Below are 19,138 nucleotides of genomic sequence, written 5' to 3' on the forward strand. Positions count from 1 at the left end.
TGTGGTGGTGGGCCTGATCTCCAACAACGATGAGACGGCCTACCTAGAGGAGATTAAAAACCTGGAGACATGGTGCCAGGTCAACAATCTCCTCCTGAACGTCAGCAAGACTAAGGAGCTGATAGTGGACTTTAACACAAAGCAGGAGAGGAATTACCAGCCCCTCACTATCGATAGGATGCCGGTGGAGAGAGTGGACAGTTTCCAGTACCTATCACACAGGATCTGACATGGTCCTGCCACGTTAACACCCTGGTGAAGAAGGCCCGGCAGCGTCTATCATCTCAGATGCCTGAGGGACTTTAAACTGCCCTCAAAGGTGCTAAAGACATTCTACACCTGCACCATTGAGAGCATCCTGACGGGAAGTATCACAGCCTGGTTTGGGAACAGCACCAAACAGGACAGGCAAGCTCTCCAGAGGGTGGTGAGATCAGCCGAGCGCGCCATCCGCACCAAGCTTCCTGACCTGGACACCATATACAGCAAGCGGTGCTGGACCAAAGCCAGCAAGATTATGAAGGACCTCAGCCATCCCAACAATGGACTCTTCTCTCTGTTGTGGTCAGGGAAATGTTTTCGCTCCTTGAAGGCGAACACAGAGAGAATGAGGAGAAACTTCTTCCCGCAGGCCATTCGGGCCCTCAACCAGGACACCTAGGATTTGGACTCTCTGGACATACTCCCACATGACATGACATTCTACCTCAGCTGATTGTTGCACATGCAATAATTGCACTACTTTGTACTCTGCACTATTCTGTACACACAATACACTCTCACTGTACATCTTTCCTGTACATCTTTGTGTGCACACTGCACTGTCACTTTACTCCCTGTTAAATTGGACATTTATACTTGCCTATAGACATCTACATATATATTTATATATTATCTACATATGCACACTGTACAAACTGTATTCTTTTGCGACACCATTTCAAAGTTAACCATTGTACTGTATTATATTAGTGTATTATATTTTTGTTTTATATTTGTTTTTTATATTTAGTTTTTATAAAGCAGTTTTATATTTGTATACATATATATTATACTACTATTTTTTTGTTAATATTTTTATTATATTATTTTAATTTAATTTTATTTTATTTTTCATATTTATATTCACTGCTATTGATACTACATATATATATATATATATATATACACATTATATACATATATATCTATATATACATATATATATATATGTAGACATATATTTGCATATGCATATCTGATCTTCTGATATCTGACTTTCCACACTGTCCACACTTTAAATTTTAAATTTATCTCTTTTTTTTTTACTCTTTCTTTTTGTGTAAGACAGTCGTAAAAAGCATTTCACTACATGTCATACTGTGTATGATTTCGTGTGTGACCAATAAAATTTGAATTTGAACCAGAATGCCAGAGGGGGCCATTGTCTGAGTATTGACACTCTCGAACTCACTTCCGGTGTTACTCGGGTATTTAAGAAGCACGCTGCCTTTTGTTCTCTGCGAAGTATCATTCTTTCTAGATTTCATACCAAGCCTTTGTATATTGATTCTTTGACTACCATGTGTATGATCCTTGCCTGTTCCAGTCTACTATGAGTCTCGGTTTTGTGTTTTTGATTTCAGTTTCGAGTGTGTTTGATTCCCCAGTCTTCGACCCTTTTGTCTAGCCATATCTTTACTGATTCTTGCCTGCCGTTTTTGTTATAATAAAGATCTGCAAATGGATTCTGCTATGCCTGCCTCCAGTGCATCCTTACACAATGTTTGTTCTGTGTCAGTCTTGTCATTTTCGCACACATTTATCAGGTTTTTACAGTTTGGACTTGGACTAAACCCAGGATCCCAGGTTTTTCAAGGTTGATCAGGTCTGCACCCAGCAATGCTTCTTCAATGTGGCAATACTGGTACTGACATTCTCATAGAGTCAAGCCATAATGCATCATTAGAGTTCCCTTGAAAGAGAAATCCTCAAGTTACATATGTAAGCCTGTTCCCTGAGAAGAAATTGCATCACTTTGACAAATTTTTGAAACTTCTCCCTTCTTAGAATTAGAATCTGGGAATTCTTTGAAGTACATACCTTTTAATGGTCTTGTCTCACCTGACTTCACGTTGGACAATATAATTGGCATATTTCCACACTTGTTTTAAACACTGGTCTTGAGGAAGCACCTGGCTTGTCAGAAGAGGCAGTTGTTTCAGTGATTTGGTCAGACACATTCAACTTGCTTGTTAGCTACATTATCAAACCTAGTGACATACACACATACACACAAAACATTCACTGTGAAAAACATATGAGATTCTTGATAATTTAATAAAATTCAGAATTTTATGTATCACACTAATTGATACAATTAGTAGACAGATAGTTTTAAGAGATACAGACAGAATTCCACAATACTTTACTTAAAGAGAACAGTAATTTAATAATAAATTTTGAAAATGTGAAATGACATGCAAGCAGTTATACCAGCTCTTTGTTATAATTTATATGTTTAAAAAATTATATAATGATATGTGGTTTAATTAAAATTCACATTTATAACATTAAAATCTCCTAAAAGATAGTGGAATGGAGATTTAATTTTATTACTGAAAAATGAAATAAACTAAAATGACTCCTATTACATCATTATTTGAACTAAGCTCAGTTTTAATTTAAATTATCACAAAACCTCACAAATGATCCATAACAAGGCAGCCAGAATCCAGCGTATAGAGGCTGAGTGAATGTGGTGTGGACTCTGTGGAGGAGCTTCATGGTGTCAGAGACGCTGTAGAAGGACAGAGTTCCTGCACTGTGATCCACATAAACTCCTATTCTGGAGGATGATGGAACTCTGAGATCAGACTTAATGTTGTTGTGATAGAAAGTTAGAGAAGAAGAAGAACATTGCAGACTCCAGGACTGATTGCTGCGTCCAAACCAACATTCATCACCATCTCCTTTCCTTCTGATGTCTTTATATGAGACGGATATGTACACACATCCATCACTGCTCCACTCCACCTCCCAGTAACAGCGTCCACACACACTCTCCTTACACAACACCTGACTGTAGTAGTCGAATCTCTCTGGATGATCAGAGTATCGCTGCTTTCTCTCACTGCTCTTCACCGCTCTGTTCTTCTTAGATAGAATAAGTTTATAATTTACTGTGTTGGGATCCAGAGTCAGATCAGAAAAATCTAAACAGATGAAAAGATGTGAACATTATATTAACATAGATATGTGTGTGTGTGTGTGTGTGTGTGTTACACGTACAGTGTAGAAAATCTTCTCTGCTCTTTGGTTCTGAGGGTATCTGAACTGCTGCATTTGTGGAGACACAGAAAAATAGAGACGGAAAATCAGATGCTGTAAAAGACAGAAACAGTTTAAAGTGTTACAATTTGTGTCTTATATTTAATCAGTGTTTTATTTAAAAATAAATGCACACTAGGTGTAGGACTTAAATTAAAATTTTCAGTCTGAATGATGGAGAAATGAACTTGAAGAGTGAAGAGTTCTAGTGAAACTGAGTCAGTTTATTATTGGTGGCTCTATGCTGGCCAGACTGAGCCTGGTTCTTGGACCTAAAATCTTTCTTGGATGGCACTCTTTCTGTCTGAGGTGCATAGGTTGATCTCTCACCCCCAGCAAGAGATTTGGAGGCTTCGGGTCTTGCCCCTGAAGGGCACCAGCTCATAGATTCTGGTCTCCCAACTGAGGTTGTTGAGACAATATTCCTGTTCCAGAACACACTCTAAAAGGTAATTTTATGACTTAAAATAGAGGCTGTACTTGAATCCGGCCTGCTGCTTGGTTAGTACAGTGCAGAAGTTCCTCCTAGAGAGCCTCCCAGGAATGTTAGCTCCTGCTAACTTTAAGATATATGTGGATGCTAATTATGCTAGCCACATACCCATTGTTGGAGCTCCTGTGGGAAGCCATCCTCGGGTTTCTCACATTTTGTGCAGCAACAGATGGCTGAGGCTTAGCTGCAGGCCATGGATTCCTTCTTGGGTCCTGGAAGAGTTAAGTGAGGCTCATTTTGAGCAATTAAAGTCAATGGCAGAGAAGTTACTAGCTCTGAAAGTGGGTCACCTACTAGCATTATCTTCACTCAAAAATAGGAGATTTGCAGGCCCTTCCAGTAGCCTTCTCCTGCTTAGATTTTGCTCCTGGATGCTATTCTGCACCCCAGACTGCACTACATTTCAAATCTGCCTTCTGTTAGCCTATCATCTTGCAAGCCTTCACTCTTCCACCCATGCAAGGAAGGCTTCATCTACTATGTCCAGTCTGGGCTCTTAGGATCTATGACCTGTACTGCTCAGACCAGTAGCGTAAATCCAGGCATTCTCCCAAGGAATGTGGCATTGGTATTGACATTCCCATAGTGTCAACACCATGACTCAGCATTGAGTTCCCTTCAAAGAGAACGTCTTAGGTTCTGTACATAATTCAATTCCCTAAGAAAGGAAATGAGATTCTGCATTGCTTTGTCACACATTGAGCATGCATGAAATGACATCTTCTCAGAAGAGAGATGTCCTCAGACACCAGTATCACAAAAGCATTCCCATTATATCAATGGCTTTCCTTTCTCAGGTAAACAGGTTACATATGTAACCTGGGAAAATTTACTAACAGACCAATTTCTCTCACCACATTCAGGGATTTCGATGAATTCCTTCTTGCAGAATTCCTGGAATCCCTTTTTCAGGTCAGAGAGAGATTTCCTCACTCCATCAAATGAGAGATGTTGATTGACAGTGATGCTGGATGAGTCGTCACATCCAGAAAAGACACGGAGAGACTGGAAACTCTACAGAGAGAAAGACAAACATCATGGAGAAGGAGAAAGGTGGAGAACTATACACATGATTACACAGACAGATGTGTGTGTGTGTGTGAGAGAGAGAGAGAGAGAGTTTCAGAGTTTCAGTGTGAGACAGAGAGTTCCTCCAGTTACCTGGAGGAAGTGGATGTGATCATGTGTGTGTGAAAGCTTCTCCATCTCAGTGACTCTCCTCTGAAGATCAGCAATCTCCTGCTCCAGTTGCTCCAGGAGTCGTTCAGCTGGACTCAGTTCAGCCTTCTCCTGAGCTCTGATCAGCTCCGTCACCTCCGAGCGCTTTTTCTCCATGGAGCTGATCATCTCAGTAAAGATCATCTCACTGTCATCTACTGCTGTCTGTGCACTGATCTGTTAGGACACACACACACACACGCACACACACACACACACACACACACACACAGAAGATTTAAATCTCATCTATCATTCCCTCTCTTACTGGGACTCTAAATGACTGGTTGTCCATGTTGTGTGTGTTTCTAGGAGCAGCTCTGTCTCTGCTCACTGCTCACCTTTATAGTGTTCACAGTCTGTTTCAGCTCCTGCACCTTCTTCTGCTTCTCCTGGATTCTCTGCTGGAATTTCATCTGATCCTCCTTTAACTCACTCTGAGGACAATTTGTTGTTTAGGGTTTATTTTTTATTTCACTTCTTCCTGCATTTGCTCCTTCTGTACACGAGTTCACACAGTACAAAGATTCTTTGTACTGTGTGTGTTTTTATGACATTTATACTTACATCTGTGTAAACTGCTATTAAATAACCCTTGAATACATTTCAAAATCTTTCTGAGGAAAACAAAATGATAAGAAAGAAAAATTTTCTTATGTGAATTGCTTCACCGTGAGTCTCTCTCTCTCTCTCTCTCTCTCTCTCTGTGAAACATATGTTGCCTCACCCAGTCATCAGGAATGTTCTCTTACCTGTTTGTTTGGTTTATGACTAATGCTGAACAAGAATAAATTCAGAAGTCTCTTAATGATGTTATATTATATTTGAATCATTTTTTAATTATTCAAAAATCATTCTTATAAATACATAAATGTCTCACCTGTTTTTCACTTCTTTCTACTGCATCTGCGACTGTGTCATGACCTCTGTGCTCATGCATCGTACACAGATAACAGATGAAGCTTTGGTCAGTACGACAGTAGATCTTCAACACTTCATCATGTTCAGAGCAGATCTTCTCTTGAAGATTTCCAGAAGCTTCGACTAATTTGTGTTTTTTCAATCCAGGAACTTCATAGTGAGGTTTCAGATGAGTTTCACAGAAGGAGGCCAGACACATCAGACAGGACTTGGCGGCTTTGTGTTTTCTCCCAGTGCAGAAATCACACTCCACATCTCCAGGTCCAGTGTAACAGTGAGCAGGAGAAGCAGCTTGGACTTCAGTCTTCTTCAGTTTCTCCACCACTTCAGCCAGCATGTTGTTTCTGCGTAGAACAGGCCTTGGAGTGAAAGTGTCTCTGCACTGAGGACAGCTATAAACTCCACTCTGATCCTCCTGATCCCAGCAGCCATTAATACACAACTTACAGAAACTGTGACCACAGTGGATAGTCACCGGATCCTTCAGGAGATCCAGACACACTGGACACATGAACTGATCCTGATCTACCGAAATACTGGCCTCTGCCATTTTCTTACTTACACGCTGAGCAAGAGAAAGAGAAAGGGAGCAGCACTCTGAGTTTCTTGTTCACTAAAATTTACTTCCTGGCTTTCTGTGTAAGTGAAAATAAATTTATATAGAGGGAGGGAGGGAGGGAGGGAGGGAGGGGAAGGGGAGGAGTCACAAAGACAGGTTATAAACACACATTTTCTAAACATTTCCTCTCCCTCTATCTCATACACCAGTGTAAAAGATTTCAACCCCTAAATGTTAACAGCATTGTCTTTTAAACAAATAAGATATAATTCATATATTCTACTCAATTAAGACAGTATTTGTTCTGTAATACTATAAACAGAGCTTACAGAAATTCTTATTATGTATTAATGTATCTATCAGGTTGGAGAAACTTGAATTCCGCATACACAAATACTGATGCTGATTGTGTGATTTTAGGATGAATCATTTCATATTTTATTTGGTTAACTAAGAAGAAAACATCTCATTGGTTTAATGAATAAACTTGTCAGCAGACAACCTAAGACCATTCTTGTCAATGAAGAAGACATAAGATGGAGAAGTGTGTCCATCTTCACAACAGTGGAAACAGCACCATGGTGTTGTAGGCTTGTCCTTTATCTTGGGTTCTTCTTGGGCTTCAGGTTTTAAGGACTTCTCAATCTTTACATCTCAAAAGTTTGACAATTTCATGCTGCAACTCATCTATCGGCTTTTGAATTCTCCTGGTTATGGCAGATGAACCAGATTCTGTTTGCTTGTTTGTTTGCATGTCTGGTTGGTCGGCTTGTTTGTCATCTTCAGCTGTTAGGAGGAGTAGAAACTTTAAGAATGTATGTGGGTTAGTCTATTTCTGTTCAACCGCAAGCTGGTGATTAATCTGTTAATAAGGATCCATGGCAGATCTGGTTCAGTAGAAACAAAACCACACCTTTCTAAAAACAACTTTGTAAACAACAAATGCTTTTTCCTTAACAAAAGCAAAAATTAAAAATTAAAATTAGCAAATAGCTCATAAGGCTTGTTTGGGGCAGTAGATGCCTAACAATATTAGCGACACAAAGTTAGAGGCATGTAATACGTTTCCTGACTGTCTATGCACAAGACTATATGGAGTCATTGAGATAAAACTCAAGATTGTTGCACCAGATGGCATAATCTACTTCCCTTTCTGAGCAGAAGATGCTTTTTCAATACGTTCAACCCCTAGTCCCTGGATTTCAGTGGTACTTTTAAGAATGGATCAGGTGGAGATGAGTACTGTAATATGGTTTCATTCCTGGACAGAAAGTATCAGTTCTTAATGAGAAGGAACATCTCTTTTTGTTTCCAGAGAAAGGATTCAGCTCCACTGATGGTGCAGTAGATGGAGTGCTGATAGTGTGCAAAGGAGCAGGTTTAATATTTACAGTGACAGTTTCAGCAGAACTTTTAGCATTACAGGTTTATAACACCCTCGTAAGGTTGAGGGAGATTCACCGAGTTGCATGTAGGTTGTGCACAGACGAGTGGAAAAGATTAGACAGGAATCAACTGGTTAGAAGGTTTAATATATGGTGTGGTTTGGAGGAATTACTTTGTCCTGGAAGAGATTCTGTCCAGAAAATTGGTAACAGAGGAACATTTATGAAATCTGGCTTTGTGCTTCTCCTCTCTCTCTCTTTCTCTCTCTCTCTCTCTCTCTCTCTCTCTCTCTCTCTCTCTCACTCACTCACACATACACACACACACACACACACACAAAAACTAGGAAGTGACAAAACAAACAAAACTCAGAGTCTCTCTCTCTCTTTCTCTCTCTCTTTCTCTGTGTGTAGGTTCAGGAAAATGGCTGAGGCCAGTATTTCAGTAGATCAGGATCAGTTTATCTGTCCAGTGTGTCTGGATCTCCTGAAGGATCCGGTGACTATCCACTGTGGTCACAGTTTCTGTAAGGTGTGTATCAATGGTCACTGGGATCAGGAGGATCAGAGAGGAGTTTATAGATGAAGTGGTGGAGAAACCGAAGAAGAAGACTGAGGTCCAAGCTGCTTCTCCTGCTCACTGTTACCCTGGACCTGGAGATGTGGAGTGTGATTTCTGCACTGGGAAAAAAAACTGAAAAACAGGTGAGAACTACAGACATATTAGAATCGATTCATTCTAATTTAAGGAATCAGGCATATAAATATAAAGGGGTAAAGTGTGTGTTAAATGTGTTTTTGATTAACTGTTTTAAACTCTGGATCCTAAAACAATGTAAAAACAAAAGATCTAGTGACTCTTAAGGGCTATAGAAATAGACGTTATTTCCATACAGTGATGTCAGTGTGTGCCAGGTGTCTGCCTGCAGCTACCAGCCAGTGAACAATCATCTGCTGGAGACTTGCATGGTGTTTCTCGACTAGAGGTTTGTACCATGAGGGGATGAGTCTGGCCTGAACAGATCTGACCAGTTTGTCTCCTTATAGTCTTTGAGTCTGGTGTATTTTTTATACAAATAGTGTACAGTGAAGATCTGAAGAAAGATCTGTACTCAGGCTCGACTTCTACCACTGCTAATGAATGTCCAGGAAACTTGTCCTTCAGCAACTTTATTTTATTTCGGAAGAAAGAGAGAGTAATGCTGAACAAATTCCCTCCTCATAGGGATTATTCTTAAGATCAGCAGTTTTTGTCAGTGGGTTTGTTACTTTTCCAAAGCCTTTTTTGAAAGGTTCCACTTTACAATAAAAATAAACCAAACAACTAATTGTACTCAGAGTGAGTTAAAGGAGGATCAGATGAAATTCCAGCAGAGAATCCAGGAGAAGCAGAAGAAGGTGCAGGAGCTGAAACAGACTGTGAACACTATAAAGGTGAGCAGTGAGCAGAGACAGAGCTGCTCCTAGAAACACACACAACATGGACAACCAGTCATTTAGAGTCCCAGTAAGAGAGGGAATGATAGATGAGATTTATATCTTCTATGATTTGTGTGTGTTTTCTAACAGCTCAGTGCACAGACAGCAGTGGAGGACAATGGCAGGATCTTTACTGAGATGATCAGCTCCATGGAGAAAAAGCGCTTGGAGGTGACGGAGCTGATCAGAGCTCAGGAGAAGGCTGAACTGAGTCGAGCTGAACGACTCCTGGAGCAACTGGAGCAGGAGATTGCTGATCTTCAGAAGAGAGACACTGAGCTGAAGCAGCTTTCACACACACATGATCACATCCACTTCCTCCAGGTAACATTCACTGTCTGAAACACACACACACACACACACACACATGATCACATCCACTTCCTCCAGGTAACATTCACTGTCTGAAACACACACACACACACACACCTGTCTGTATAATCATGTATATATTTCTCCACCTTTCTCCTTCTCCATGATGTTTGTCTTTCTCTCTGTAGAGTTTCCAGTCTCTCCGTGTCTCTTCTGGACGTGACGACTCATCCAGCATCACTGTCCATCAACATCTCTCATTTGATGGAGTGAGGAAATCTCTCTCTCTGATCTGAAAAAGAGGCTCAAGGAAATTTACCAAGAGGAATTCATAAAAATCCCTGAACATGGTGAGAGAAATTGTCCTGTTGTGGAATTTATCTATTACCTGTCTTTGTGGATACTGCTGGAAACTGTGAATTTCCCTTTGGGATGAATAAGAGATGAATCAATCAATCAATCAATCTATCAATCTATCTATCTATCTTTACCCAAAACACACGGGAATAATTTCTTATGATTATGTGAACTTCTTGTTATTGTTGCTTTATGGTTGGCTTTTGTAGTTATGTAGTTGCATTGAAGAAAGTAAACATAAATTCAAAGGCTTTGTAAGAGCATCCAACAAAATGAGTCATGATACAGCAGGTCCAGAATCAGGGACAGGGACAGCTAGCATGTTTGTTTTTAGGAAGGACAGGACTAGGCTTTTATTCCCCAGCACACAAAGATCATACCAGTGTCACCAAATATTCAAGACCTCAGCCAACACCTGCTGCAGCCTTCCATTCCACAGCACCACCTACCAGCCAAAAACTATTCTGAACTGTAGTTGGTGAAACCAGTGACTTGCCAGGAACCTACCACCAGCTGTTCAAAAAAGCTAGCTATGGAATACCTATAACAAAAAAGAGACCTGTTTTTTTAACCATCTTGATCAGAAAGCCTCATTGTGCCTATTTTGAAATGCTCAAATGGCTTTTGCTATGTGACCAGGGTTAGGTTAGGAGAACAGGTCTAAGTGGAGCTAGGACCAAACACTTGCTATGGAGTTTTAGTAAATGACCAAGCAGAACATACCTACCTGGATGCAGGTAGTTCAATGTCTTTCTTTGAAAACAAACTACAATACAAGTTCATTTATTAGAAGAAAGCCACTAATATTAATTATGTACATGGAACCAACTTTAGAGACTGATGAACATGTCATACCCAGACCTGTCCAGTAGAGGGAGAAAGAGAGCACAAGCTCAACCTCCTCCTGACCCCATTATTAGTTCACGGATATCACCTGGGCCCAGTTAGTTAACAGGTTTGTGTCTTAGCTCAGTCTTGCATAATATCTTTCACTGATTTGTTTCTGTGTCTCCACAGATGCAGCACTTCAGATGATTTTACCATCAGGACCAAACAGCAGAGAACACACGTGCACACACACAGGAAACACTCTCTCCAGATCAACAGATCCTGTGATCTAACATGTTCACATTTCTCATGTGTTTAGATTTCTGTGATCTGACTCTGGATCCCAACACAGTACATTATTACCTCATTCTGTCTGAGAAGAACAGAGCGGTGAAGAGCAGTGAGACAAAGCAGCAGTACTCTGATCATCCAGAGAGATTTGACTACTGGGAACAGGTATTGAGTAAGGAGAGTGTGTGTGGACGCTGTTACTGGGAGGTGGAGTGGAGCAGTGAGGGATATGTCTTTATATCCGTTTCATATAAAGACATCAGCAAGAAAGGAGATTATGAGAGTGTGTTTGGAGGCAACGATCAGTCCTGGAGCCTTCAGTGTTCTTCCTCTTCTTACTCTATCTGGCACAACAACATTAAGACTGATCTCAGAGTTCCATCATCCTCCAGAATAGGAGTTTATGTGGATCACAGTGCAGGAACTCTGTCCTTCTACAGCGTCTCTGACCCCATGAAGCTCCTCCACAGAGTCCACACCACATTCACTCAGCCTCTATACGCTGGGTTCTGGCTCGACTTAAGATCATCTGTGAGATTTTGTGCTCCAGACAGGGACGATTCTAGGATTTTCATTTAAGTGGGTCTCGGCCCCACATGAGAGTATAATAGTAAAAAATAAAATAAAATAAACATTTGACTAACAGGGTAGGATGGTAAACTTATTGCAGCATTCCACTGTATTGCATAGATGTGTATAACATTTGAGTACTGAACAAGCCAAATACGAGTCTTCCTGATCACACACACACACACACACACTTGTCCTCTGATCCTCGCTCTGCGGATTGAAGAACGGGCTGAAAGATGGGGAGGAGCCGAAGTCTGACGCCGTTTTCATATGAAATTTATGTTTATTACAGAATTTTTAGGGGGGCTGAGTAGAAATGTTAGGGGCCTAGCGACACCCATGCTCCAGAATAAATTATTTATATTCTGACTTTTCTTATCAAGTTAACACATCCTTTCTCTAAAAGAAGATTTTACTGATATATCACAGTATTATATTGTTTAGCCAGTAGACTCTTACTCTTATGACACATGTATGATATCAGAGGAAATAAAAAATAATTAACATGAACACTTTAGTATGCATCATTATTGTTTTGTTCGTCCAGCTCCACACTGCCACTATTTTACCTAGATGTAAGTTCTTCTCACTGAACCCCTCATCCTTATGCTCTGACCTGCATGCTTGAGTCAATGTTTTTCTACATTTTTATTTACAAAATTTAATGAAGACTTTTTAAGGATCATTTGGGAGCCCTTTTAAGTGTTTTCTTCCTGTCTAAAAGCAGAGATTAATTATAATGAAAGCCCTCTTCAGGTCATTCCTCTGCTCATCACAGTTGGGAGTTATTTAATGGAGCAGCCTTGTTTGTAAGTGACGGTGCAGCATGGGAAATAGAGTCTATAGCTAATTGCAGTGATAACCTAACAGGATTATTCATTAGCTCGTAGATTTCTGTAACTAATATCGCAAAGTCTGAATTATTTAACAAAATAGTTCAGAAACAGGCTTCTGCTTATTTTAATGGCACTAGGAGACAACATGTTAATAGTGAAAACAGTCAGTTTTTCTGCTCACATCTGGGATTTTAAAGAAATAAAAACACTGTGAAATGCCACTTTAACACTGAACACATGTAAACTTCTGAAATGATAAAAGATCTTTTTAAGCAGCACATCCTAGTATCCAACACAAACTCCAGCAGCCACAGCTAAGAATCCATTTCGGCATTTATTACGTTTGTTTGTTTAAGTGATCACCAGAAAAGAGAAATATAATATCCTGTATTAAACAACATAAAAAAGTACACTAACCACCTTTCGTCAACGTGCATTTTGACAGTTCTAGGTGAAACTTCATCCAATCAGAAGGCATTGTGACAGGAAGTCCCGCCCCCCTGTGACCAATGAGATTCTTCTATTTTCCGGATATCCCGCCCAACTTCCCCCTTTCCAATTTTTTGAATATCCGTTCACGCGCACCGTGGTTCCGTTCGCGCGCTTCACGGTGTGTGCAAAAGTATTCGGACAGTGCACGAGGCCTGCCGCGGGAATGTGAGGCCGAAAGTATTCGGACAGTGCGCGAGGCCTGCCGCGGGAATGTGAGGCCGAAAGTATTCGGACAGTGCGCGAGGCCTGCCGCGGGAATGTGAGGCCGAACTTGAACTTACGGTGTGATGTGAAACATTTTATTAATAACCTTTATTTTTTTATTCGTGAAACGTAAACGGTTATATGCAAAAAGAGGATTAATGGCGTATCACGGGAGTTCTATTATCAACGAGACCCTTATATCGATTTTTCAAGATTCTGGTAAAGAGGGTCCGTGGAAAAGCAGCGCGTGTCTTCGTCGTACTCGGACACCGCCGTCGGATCCGTTGTGCGAGGAATGGCCTCGCTACATTTATTAAATGACATCTACTTTTATTAGCTGGTTCTCAAAAAGCTACAGCAATCTGGAAATTGTAGCTTGTAATTGGCTCTACATGTATTGTCAACGACCCAACTCTCTCTCTCTCTCTCTCTCTCTCTCTCTCTCTCTCTCTCACACACACACACACACACACACACACACACACACACACACACACACACCAACAGTAACTTTTACCTACAGTAACTCCAGTGTGACCCTTTCACTCTTCTCATTCAGACAAAAAAAAAATATCTCAGCATCCTCCGACTCATGACATATTTACTGCATCAACTGCAGCTTCCCGAAAAAAAAAACCTTTGCCAGAAATCTGTTGGTTAATAGGAACACAGTGATATATGCCAGTGTTGCACTTTTAACATTATTGAATCATTAAGTGGTTGACCCTGGCACAGGAGAGTTCCCAGATTAAGCACAGAATATAAAAACCTTTTTCAATATTATGAAACAGATACATCTCTACATTGAAAATACGTATAGAAAATGCAACATCCTGTATGTTTCTAGAAATTCACAGAGATGCTGTTAATATAATTCCTATAAATGACAAGAACAATCTTGAATATGGAAATACAAAAGCTTTTAAATGAGTGTGCCAGAACATCCACAACACCTCCTCCATCCTGTAACCCATGCTTTCCTTTCATCCTTGACACGACCTCACCATAGTCCTTGAAAATAACAGTAGTTTTCAAGCGTTGATTTAACAACAATTAAATATGATTTACAGTTCAGCCTAAAATATGTAGCATGGCTCTGACAACAGTTCTGGCAGTAATTCCAATAAAATGTATATATTTCTGTATTGACAGTATTATCCAAAAGCATGTGCAAATGAGCGTGTGAATGTGTGTCCTGTCTCTGGTCTTATTCCCACTGTACCCAGGATGAGCTCCAGATCCACCACAACACTGACAAGGTGCTTACTGATTCAGATAAATGAACAGGATCCTAGAGTGAGACATATTTCCGAACAAACTCCCTCTCAAAAAGCTAAACGTAATTGATTCCCCTATCACTTTACAATTATGCTTAAATAAATGTCCCTGCACAACTTTAAAAGTCCTTGAACACACTTGGCTGTATCTACCTAGAGAAAAAAATATTGCTGATTGGACAATTTTACTTTTGGTATATAAGATTTTAATCCCTTTCTATCCATCGTAATGAACTACAAAAATTAAATAAAAATTAAAACTAAAAAGATAAAACTAAATGCTAAAAGGTAACTAAAAAGAGAAAACACAAATGTATAAAAAAAAACAACAACAACATTTTCACAAATGTTCAAAGTCAATTATAATATCAACCCCATTTCTGTTCTCTGTGATGCCCCAAGTGTTTGTTTAAAGGTATCTAATAAGATAAGGCCTTATCTTCAAACACTAAAGTTCTGTGTAAGGTTATCCAAACAAAGTAAAAATGTCTAATGACTAATCAGACTTGCTGCGATAAAATAACTCATTTTATTTATAAAACGGAATGGACCACCAATGTACTGCCAAACAGCCAAAGATAAAACTGACCACAGTCCCGATGTCTTGTTTTCTGCTGCCTCACAATAGAAACTTCCAAATTCACTGGAAAAACTAAATTAGCTGGAACTTCAGTCAACTGTCTTTTCTGTCATGTGAATTTTATTTGCATTTGGTCTGATTTCTGAAAAAGTGGAAACATGTTTTAGGATTGTCTTAAAAAATTAAAATTTCGTGGCAAAACCCAAGATGTTGGCAAATCTGCATAGGAAACAAAGTTATACACAAGATCAAATGTTATGTAGCAGAAAAAACCTAGATATTAATTAAGGCTTTCTATAGCTGTTCCTCTCTGCAGATGGGCTTCATTCATCAGGTTTTGCGGATTTCAGATTCATATATTTTACCAAAAATATATAAAAAATATTAAACTTAATAATCATTGAAACACCCAACAAGGCCTTGCTCATAAACTTATACACATGTAGATGGAAATAGAGCTTGTATATCCAGTAGGACTACCTCACTGCATTCCATCTCATCACATGACAGTTATATGAGTGAGCAGTGGGTCCTCACCTGCTCCAGTGAGACCCCAAGTGAGCGCAGAATTGAGACATGCTCGCCAAACACAGCCAGTCTCATCGACACACTGTATCGCCTCTGAAGTGGCAAAAGTATGAAGCAGCCAAAGAGTGAGTCGCCGAAGGACACAGCCTCGTACTGAGCCAGCAGAGCGGAGTAAAGATCATGGAAGGAGGCTAAGCCTGGAGGCGGTATACTCGGGTCCAGAGCTTCTAAATGGCCAGGTCTAGTCAGGCCACGCAGCAGTGCCCATGTCAACTCCTTCACTGGTCCCTCCAGAAAGATATCACTAGAGGAAGACATAGACCAGACGTGCCAGTTTGGCCACAGGTGGCACCAGCTGCAGCGCTCGCTCCCTAAAGCTCTCCAGCACAAGAAGCCACTGCAGGCAATGCGTAAGCGACTGCACTGAGCCAGCAGGTAGAGATTCGGCCCGCAGTCCACCACCCTGAGACACTCCTATTCGCTCGTACAGGCTGATGAGAGGCAGAAAGGCCCACTCAGAGGGCAGTGAAGGGCCTGAGAGCTCAGGGAGGAGCTGAGATGAAAGCCAGGGGTTACGACCAAGGTGTCGCTCACGGGAGGTGATCACAGCAGGCTCCAGGTAGGCAAGCTGGGTGAGGTAGCAGGCACGGATTGAGGGAAGCTGGGTAAAGGCATCACGGAGGAGGAGACCGGGGCTAGGTGAATGACTAGACATCTCCTGAAGATGCAGCTCTGCCAGGGTCGCTGCTTCTGGACCTCCACTACCAGCCTCACTGCAAAAAACACACTGAGTCACACTAAATATCTCTATCTTATTACTTTATGTCGTTTTTTTTTTAAAAATGCACTTGTTTGGCTTGCTTCCCAGAAGTACCTGTCAGATTTTCACAAAATATCAGACATGCTTCCATTTTAACCATTCAATCAATTTTTATTTATTATGTAACATTAAAGTGGGGTCCTAAAGTCTGAGACCACATTGATTTTTTTTTTTTTCCCCATTTAAAATTGGAACAGATCATTTTCCAATTTTGAAATATTTATAACAAAAAAAAATTCGATATTTTTAATAATACATTATTCTAAATTCTGCACTATTTCTAGGTCCCTGTATAAATCTACAAAAGAATGTGTGATATTGATCATGTTAACTGCTTTGCATAAAAGGTCAGATTTTCCTCATGTATGATCTCTTTTACTGAGGCGTTTGTTCGGAAGACACTCCGATAGATTTAATCCAAAATGGATCATAAGGTTTTGCAGAAACTTGTGGAGTCCACGCCAGCTTGAGTGCACAGTGTCATTAAAGCAAAACTGGGAAATACAAAAGACTAACTCTAATATTCATATAAATATTTTATATGAACATTTTAAAAGATGTTACTTTTCAATCAGGCTGTTGCTGATTAAATTATCTGTAATAAGAATAGAAAAGATTGGAAAACAGAAACATTTTTGCTTGTGTTCCCAGACTATTGGACCCCACTGCATGAATACTTTACTCACATACATAATTTGGTAAATAAATCAAACAGCCCTACATTCTAAACATTATTATTTAAAACCATAAACTGGCTACGTGTCACGATTCTGAACCATGTTGTGAAACCTACCGAGTGAGCACAGAGACGGTAGAAACGATTTGGAATGATTGCTAGGAATAATGTCCGCTACGATAAGTATAATTCGCTGCTCTCTTGTGAAAAAGTTGTGTAACTGCAGCAGATACAGTGACTTTACATGAAATGAAAATATGTTTCGAATTACGAACAAGGCCTGATGTCTTGTGCAGCTGTCAAGTGAAAAATGACAGCCTTGCTCAAATTTCCATATAGAATGCTGCGAGAGAACTAAAAACATAAATGCTTTAGCATGAGTAAAAGAAATGACTGCACGAGATGCAAGTTTCTCTTCACCATTTCTATTAGTGAATTTAGTAGGTGCTGGCAAGCCACAGCCAAGAACACCAACAGGATGTAGCTACAGCTGAATGGGAAAATCTTCAGCACGTTGTACTGAATCGCTTACTCAATCCTCTCCAATTTCACAGGCAAAAAAACAGGGCAAAGTAGTACGACATACACTGAAACACCAAATATATATTTCAGCAAAAGTATCTAAGGTGTTACAAGCATTAAAATACTACTGTGAGATAAATATGAAAAGTTGCAGCTACCTAGCAATTTGATTATATAATGTCGGTTATAATGGTGGTTATGGAAGCGCTGCTCAGAAGACCGGCTACATAAAGTGAGGCACTTAATCGCTAACAAAAAAAAATTTAAATAAAACTCACGGAAAGAGGTCCTGATTGAAGATCATAGTAGACATAAGCTCATGTGCCAGATATTCACTTCCAGGCGACAGCCAGGAGAGCAAAGCCAAGGAAACTTGGTGAAAAAGTCAAGCATGTTTCTTCAGCTCCGGGTAAGCAGGAACCTAAAAATTTTGGCGACAAGGGAAAGACATAAACAAGTATTGAATTAATATAGACACACAAGCTTACACATGCTTCTTCTGTACTTCCAAAACACTTTATTCTACACTTTAATTTAGCCAGAATACGTTAGGATAAATATTGAAATTGTCATTTAGAAAGCAGAGAATCATAAAAACTAATATAGGCAGGTTATAAATTGGCCCACAGTATTACGAGTTAAATGACTAGCTGGTGAGTCTGTGGGTGTGGGCATGTTTCTGAGTCTTGGAGGGAAGGGTAGGATTTGTGAGGATATTTGGCTGAGAACTGACAAAAGCTTAAAAAAAATAAAAAATAAAAAAGGGGCATGGCATTAATTAGGTACATTACAAATTCTGTCACTAAGGTTTTTACAAGGCTAGAAAGACAAATGTGTGCCTGTATAAGAGCTGCAGTACCAGTCTATGAGCCAGTCGGAGTATCAGACAGAGAAGGTGGTGTTCATGGAGTAAAATCCAGGCACTGGAATGAGACACTGAGGGTGTTGCTCCAGCACAAGACGTCAGGTTAAGTCAGCACGGGGTCCGAGAGGATAAGAGCGCTGAACTACAAAGACACAGGCATAGACCATCATTAGCTCAGGGAAGTTAATGATTTTCAAACCGATATCACTGATTTTGGCACCTTTAAAAACTACACTTGAGAATACACAGCAGCATCATTACTATATGCAATCCAACTTTAGATAGATCTACGGTGATAGTTCTTCCGCGGTAACTTTGTTCAAGAGTTATTTAAAAAAAAAAAAAAAACTCCCGTGATACGCCATTAATCCTCTTTTTGCCTGTAACCGTTTACGTTTCACAAAAAAAAAATAAAGAAAGGTTATTAATAAAATGTTTCACATCACACCGTAAGTTCAAGACACGGCCGCGTGAAACGCACCCTCGCGCACTGTCCGAATACTTTTGCACACACCCTGAAGCATGTTGAAGGGGGAAGTGGGGCGGGATATCCGGAAAATAGAAGAATCTCATTGGTCACAGGGAGGCGGGACTTCCTGTCACAACGCGTTCTGAT

The 19,138-nt window shown here is 40.1% G+C and overlaps 3 protein-coding genes across 10 annotated transcripts; 1 reads left to right on the top strand and 2 right to left on the bottom strand.

Moving 5' to 3' along the window:
* Positions 1-1,255: 1,255 nt before the first annotated feature.
* On the bottom strand, positions 1,256-6,585 carry LOC131354317 (tripartite motif-containing protein 16-like). 4 transcript variants are annotated; one of them, XM_058391823.1, is made up of 7 exons: positions 5,901-6,583; positions 5,362-5,457; positions 4,964-5,197; positions 4,657-4,816; positions 3,271-3,363; positions 2,681-3,194; positions 1,256-2,252 (listed from the first exon to the last, which is right to left on the bottom strand). In XM_058391823.1, the coding sequence occupies exons 1-7, from the start codon at positions 6,489-6,491 to the stop codon at positions 2,213-2,215; spliced, it is 1,728 nt and encodes a 575-aa protein (XP_058247806.1). In that variant the 5' UTR covers positions 6,492-6,583; the 3' UTR covers positions 1,256-2,212. The 4 variants fall into 4 exon arrangements, 2 of the variants coding, with proteins under 2 accessions (XP_058247806.1, XP_058247807.1); XM_058391824.1 differs by having other exon boundaries at positions 1,257-2,252; positions 3,271-3,318; XR_009204737.1 differs by lacking the exon at positions 1,256-2,252 and adding an exon at positions 3,911-4,014 and having other exon boundaries at positions 3,105-3,194; positions 3,271-3,318; positions 5,901-6,585.
* Positions 6,586-6,845: 260 nt separating this feature from the next.
* Positions 6,846-12,312, top strand: LOC131353868 (tripartite motif-containing protein 16-like). The gene is made up of 5 exons (XM_058390941.1): positions 6,846-9,319; positions 9,455-9,688; positions 9,865-9,962; positions 11,051-11,102; positions 11,150-12,312. Exons 1-5 carry the CDS (start codon positions 9,245-9,247, stop codon positions 11,729-11,731), a joined length of 1,041 nt encoding a protein of 346 aa, XP_058246924.1. The 5' UTR covers positions 6,846-9,244; the 3' UTR covers positions 11,732-12,312.
* On the bottom strand, positions 9,947-19,086 carry LOC131354333 (RNA polymerase II-associated protein 1-like). 5 transcript variants are annotated; one of them, XR_009204739.1, is made up of 5 exons: positions 18,743-18,963; positions 18,517-18,664; positions 17,936-18,078; positions 15,649-16,412; positions 9,947-10,101 (listed from the first exon to the last, which is right to left on the bottom strand). XR_009204739.1 is itself a non-coding variant. In XM_058391850.1 (4 exons), the coding sequence occupies exons 3-4, from the start codon at positions 17,968-17,970 to the stop codon at positions 15,944-15,946; spliced, it is 504 nt and encodes a 167-aa protein (XP_058247833.1). In that variant the 5' UTR covers positions 17,971-18,078; positions 18,517-18,664; positions 18,971-19,086; the 3' UTR covers positions 13,641-15,943. The 5 variants fall into 5 exon arrangements, 4 of the variants coding, with proteins under 4 accessions (XP_058247833.1, XP_058247834.1, XP_058247832.1 ...); XM_058391850.1 differs by lacking the exons at positions 9,947-10,101; positions 18,743-18,963 and adding an exon at positions 18,971-19,086 and having other exon boundaries at positions 13,641-16,412; XM_058391851.1 differs by lacking the exon at positions 9,947-10,101 and having other exon boundaries at positions 13,641-16,412; positions 18,784-18,963.
* Positions 19,087-19,138: the final 52 nt, after the last annotated feature.

The sequence above is a fragment of the Hemibagrus wyckioides genome, linkage group LG06 (assembly GCF_019097595.1).
Source record: "Hemibagrus wyckioides isolate EC202008001 linkage group LG06, SWU_Hwy_1.0, whole genome shotgun sequence".
NCBI classification, from domain to species: Eukaryota; Metazoa; Chordata; class Actinopteri; order Siluriformes; family Bagridae; genus Hemibagrus; species Hemibagrus wyckioides.

Excerpts from the sequence above, each read along its gene's own strand:
- LOC131354317 (XM_058391823.1), bottom strand. The coding sequence starts at position 6,491 with ATGGCAGAGGCCAGTATTTCGGTAGATCAGGATCAGTTCATGTGTCCA. Across the intron at positions 3,195-3,270 it reads CAGAGAAGATTTTCTACACT|ATTTTTCTGATCTGACTCTG; the intron begins GTACGTGTAACA and ends TCATCTGTTTAG. Across the intron at positions 2,253-2,680 it reads TGTTATGGATCATTTGTGAG|GTTTGATAATGTAGCTAACA; the intron begins GTTTTGTGATAA and ends GTATGTCACTAG.
- LOC131353868 (XM_058390941.1), top strand. The coding sequence starts at position 9,245 with ATGAAATTCCAGCAGAGAATCCAGGAGAAGCAGAAGAAGGTGCAGGAG. Across the intron at positions 9,963-11,050 it reads GGAGTGAGGAAATCTCTCTC|ATGCAGCACTTCAGATGATT; the intron begins TCTGATCTGAAA and ends GTGTCTCCACAG. Across the intron at positions 11,103-11,149 it reads CCAAACAGCAGAGAACACAC|TCTAACATGTTCACATTTCT; the intron begins GTGCACACACAC and ends CAGATCCTGTGA.
- LOC131354333 (XM_058391850.1), bottom strand. The coding sequence starts at position 17,970 with ATGTCTACTATGATCTTCAATCAGGACCTCTTTCC. Across the intron at positions 16,413-17,935 it reads TTCAATCAGGACCTCTTTCC|TGAGGCTGGTAGTGGAGGTC; the intron begins GTGAGTTTTATT and ends TGTTTTTTGCAG.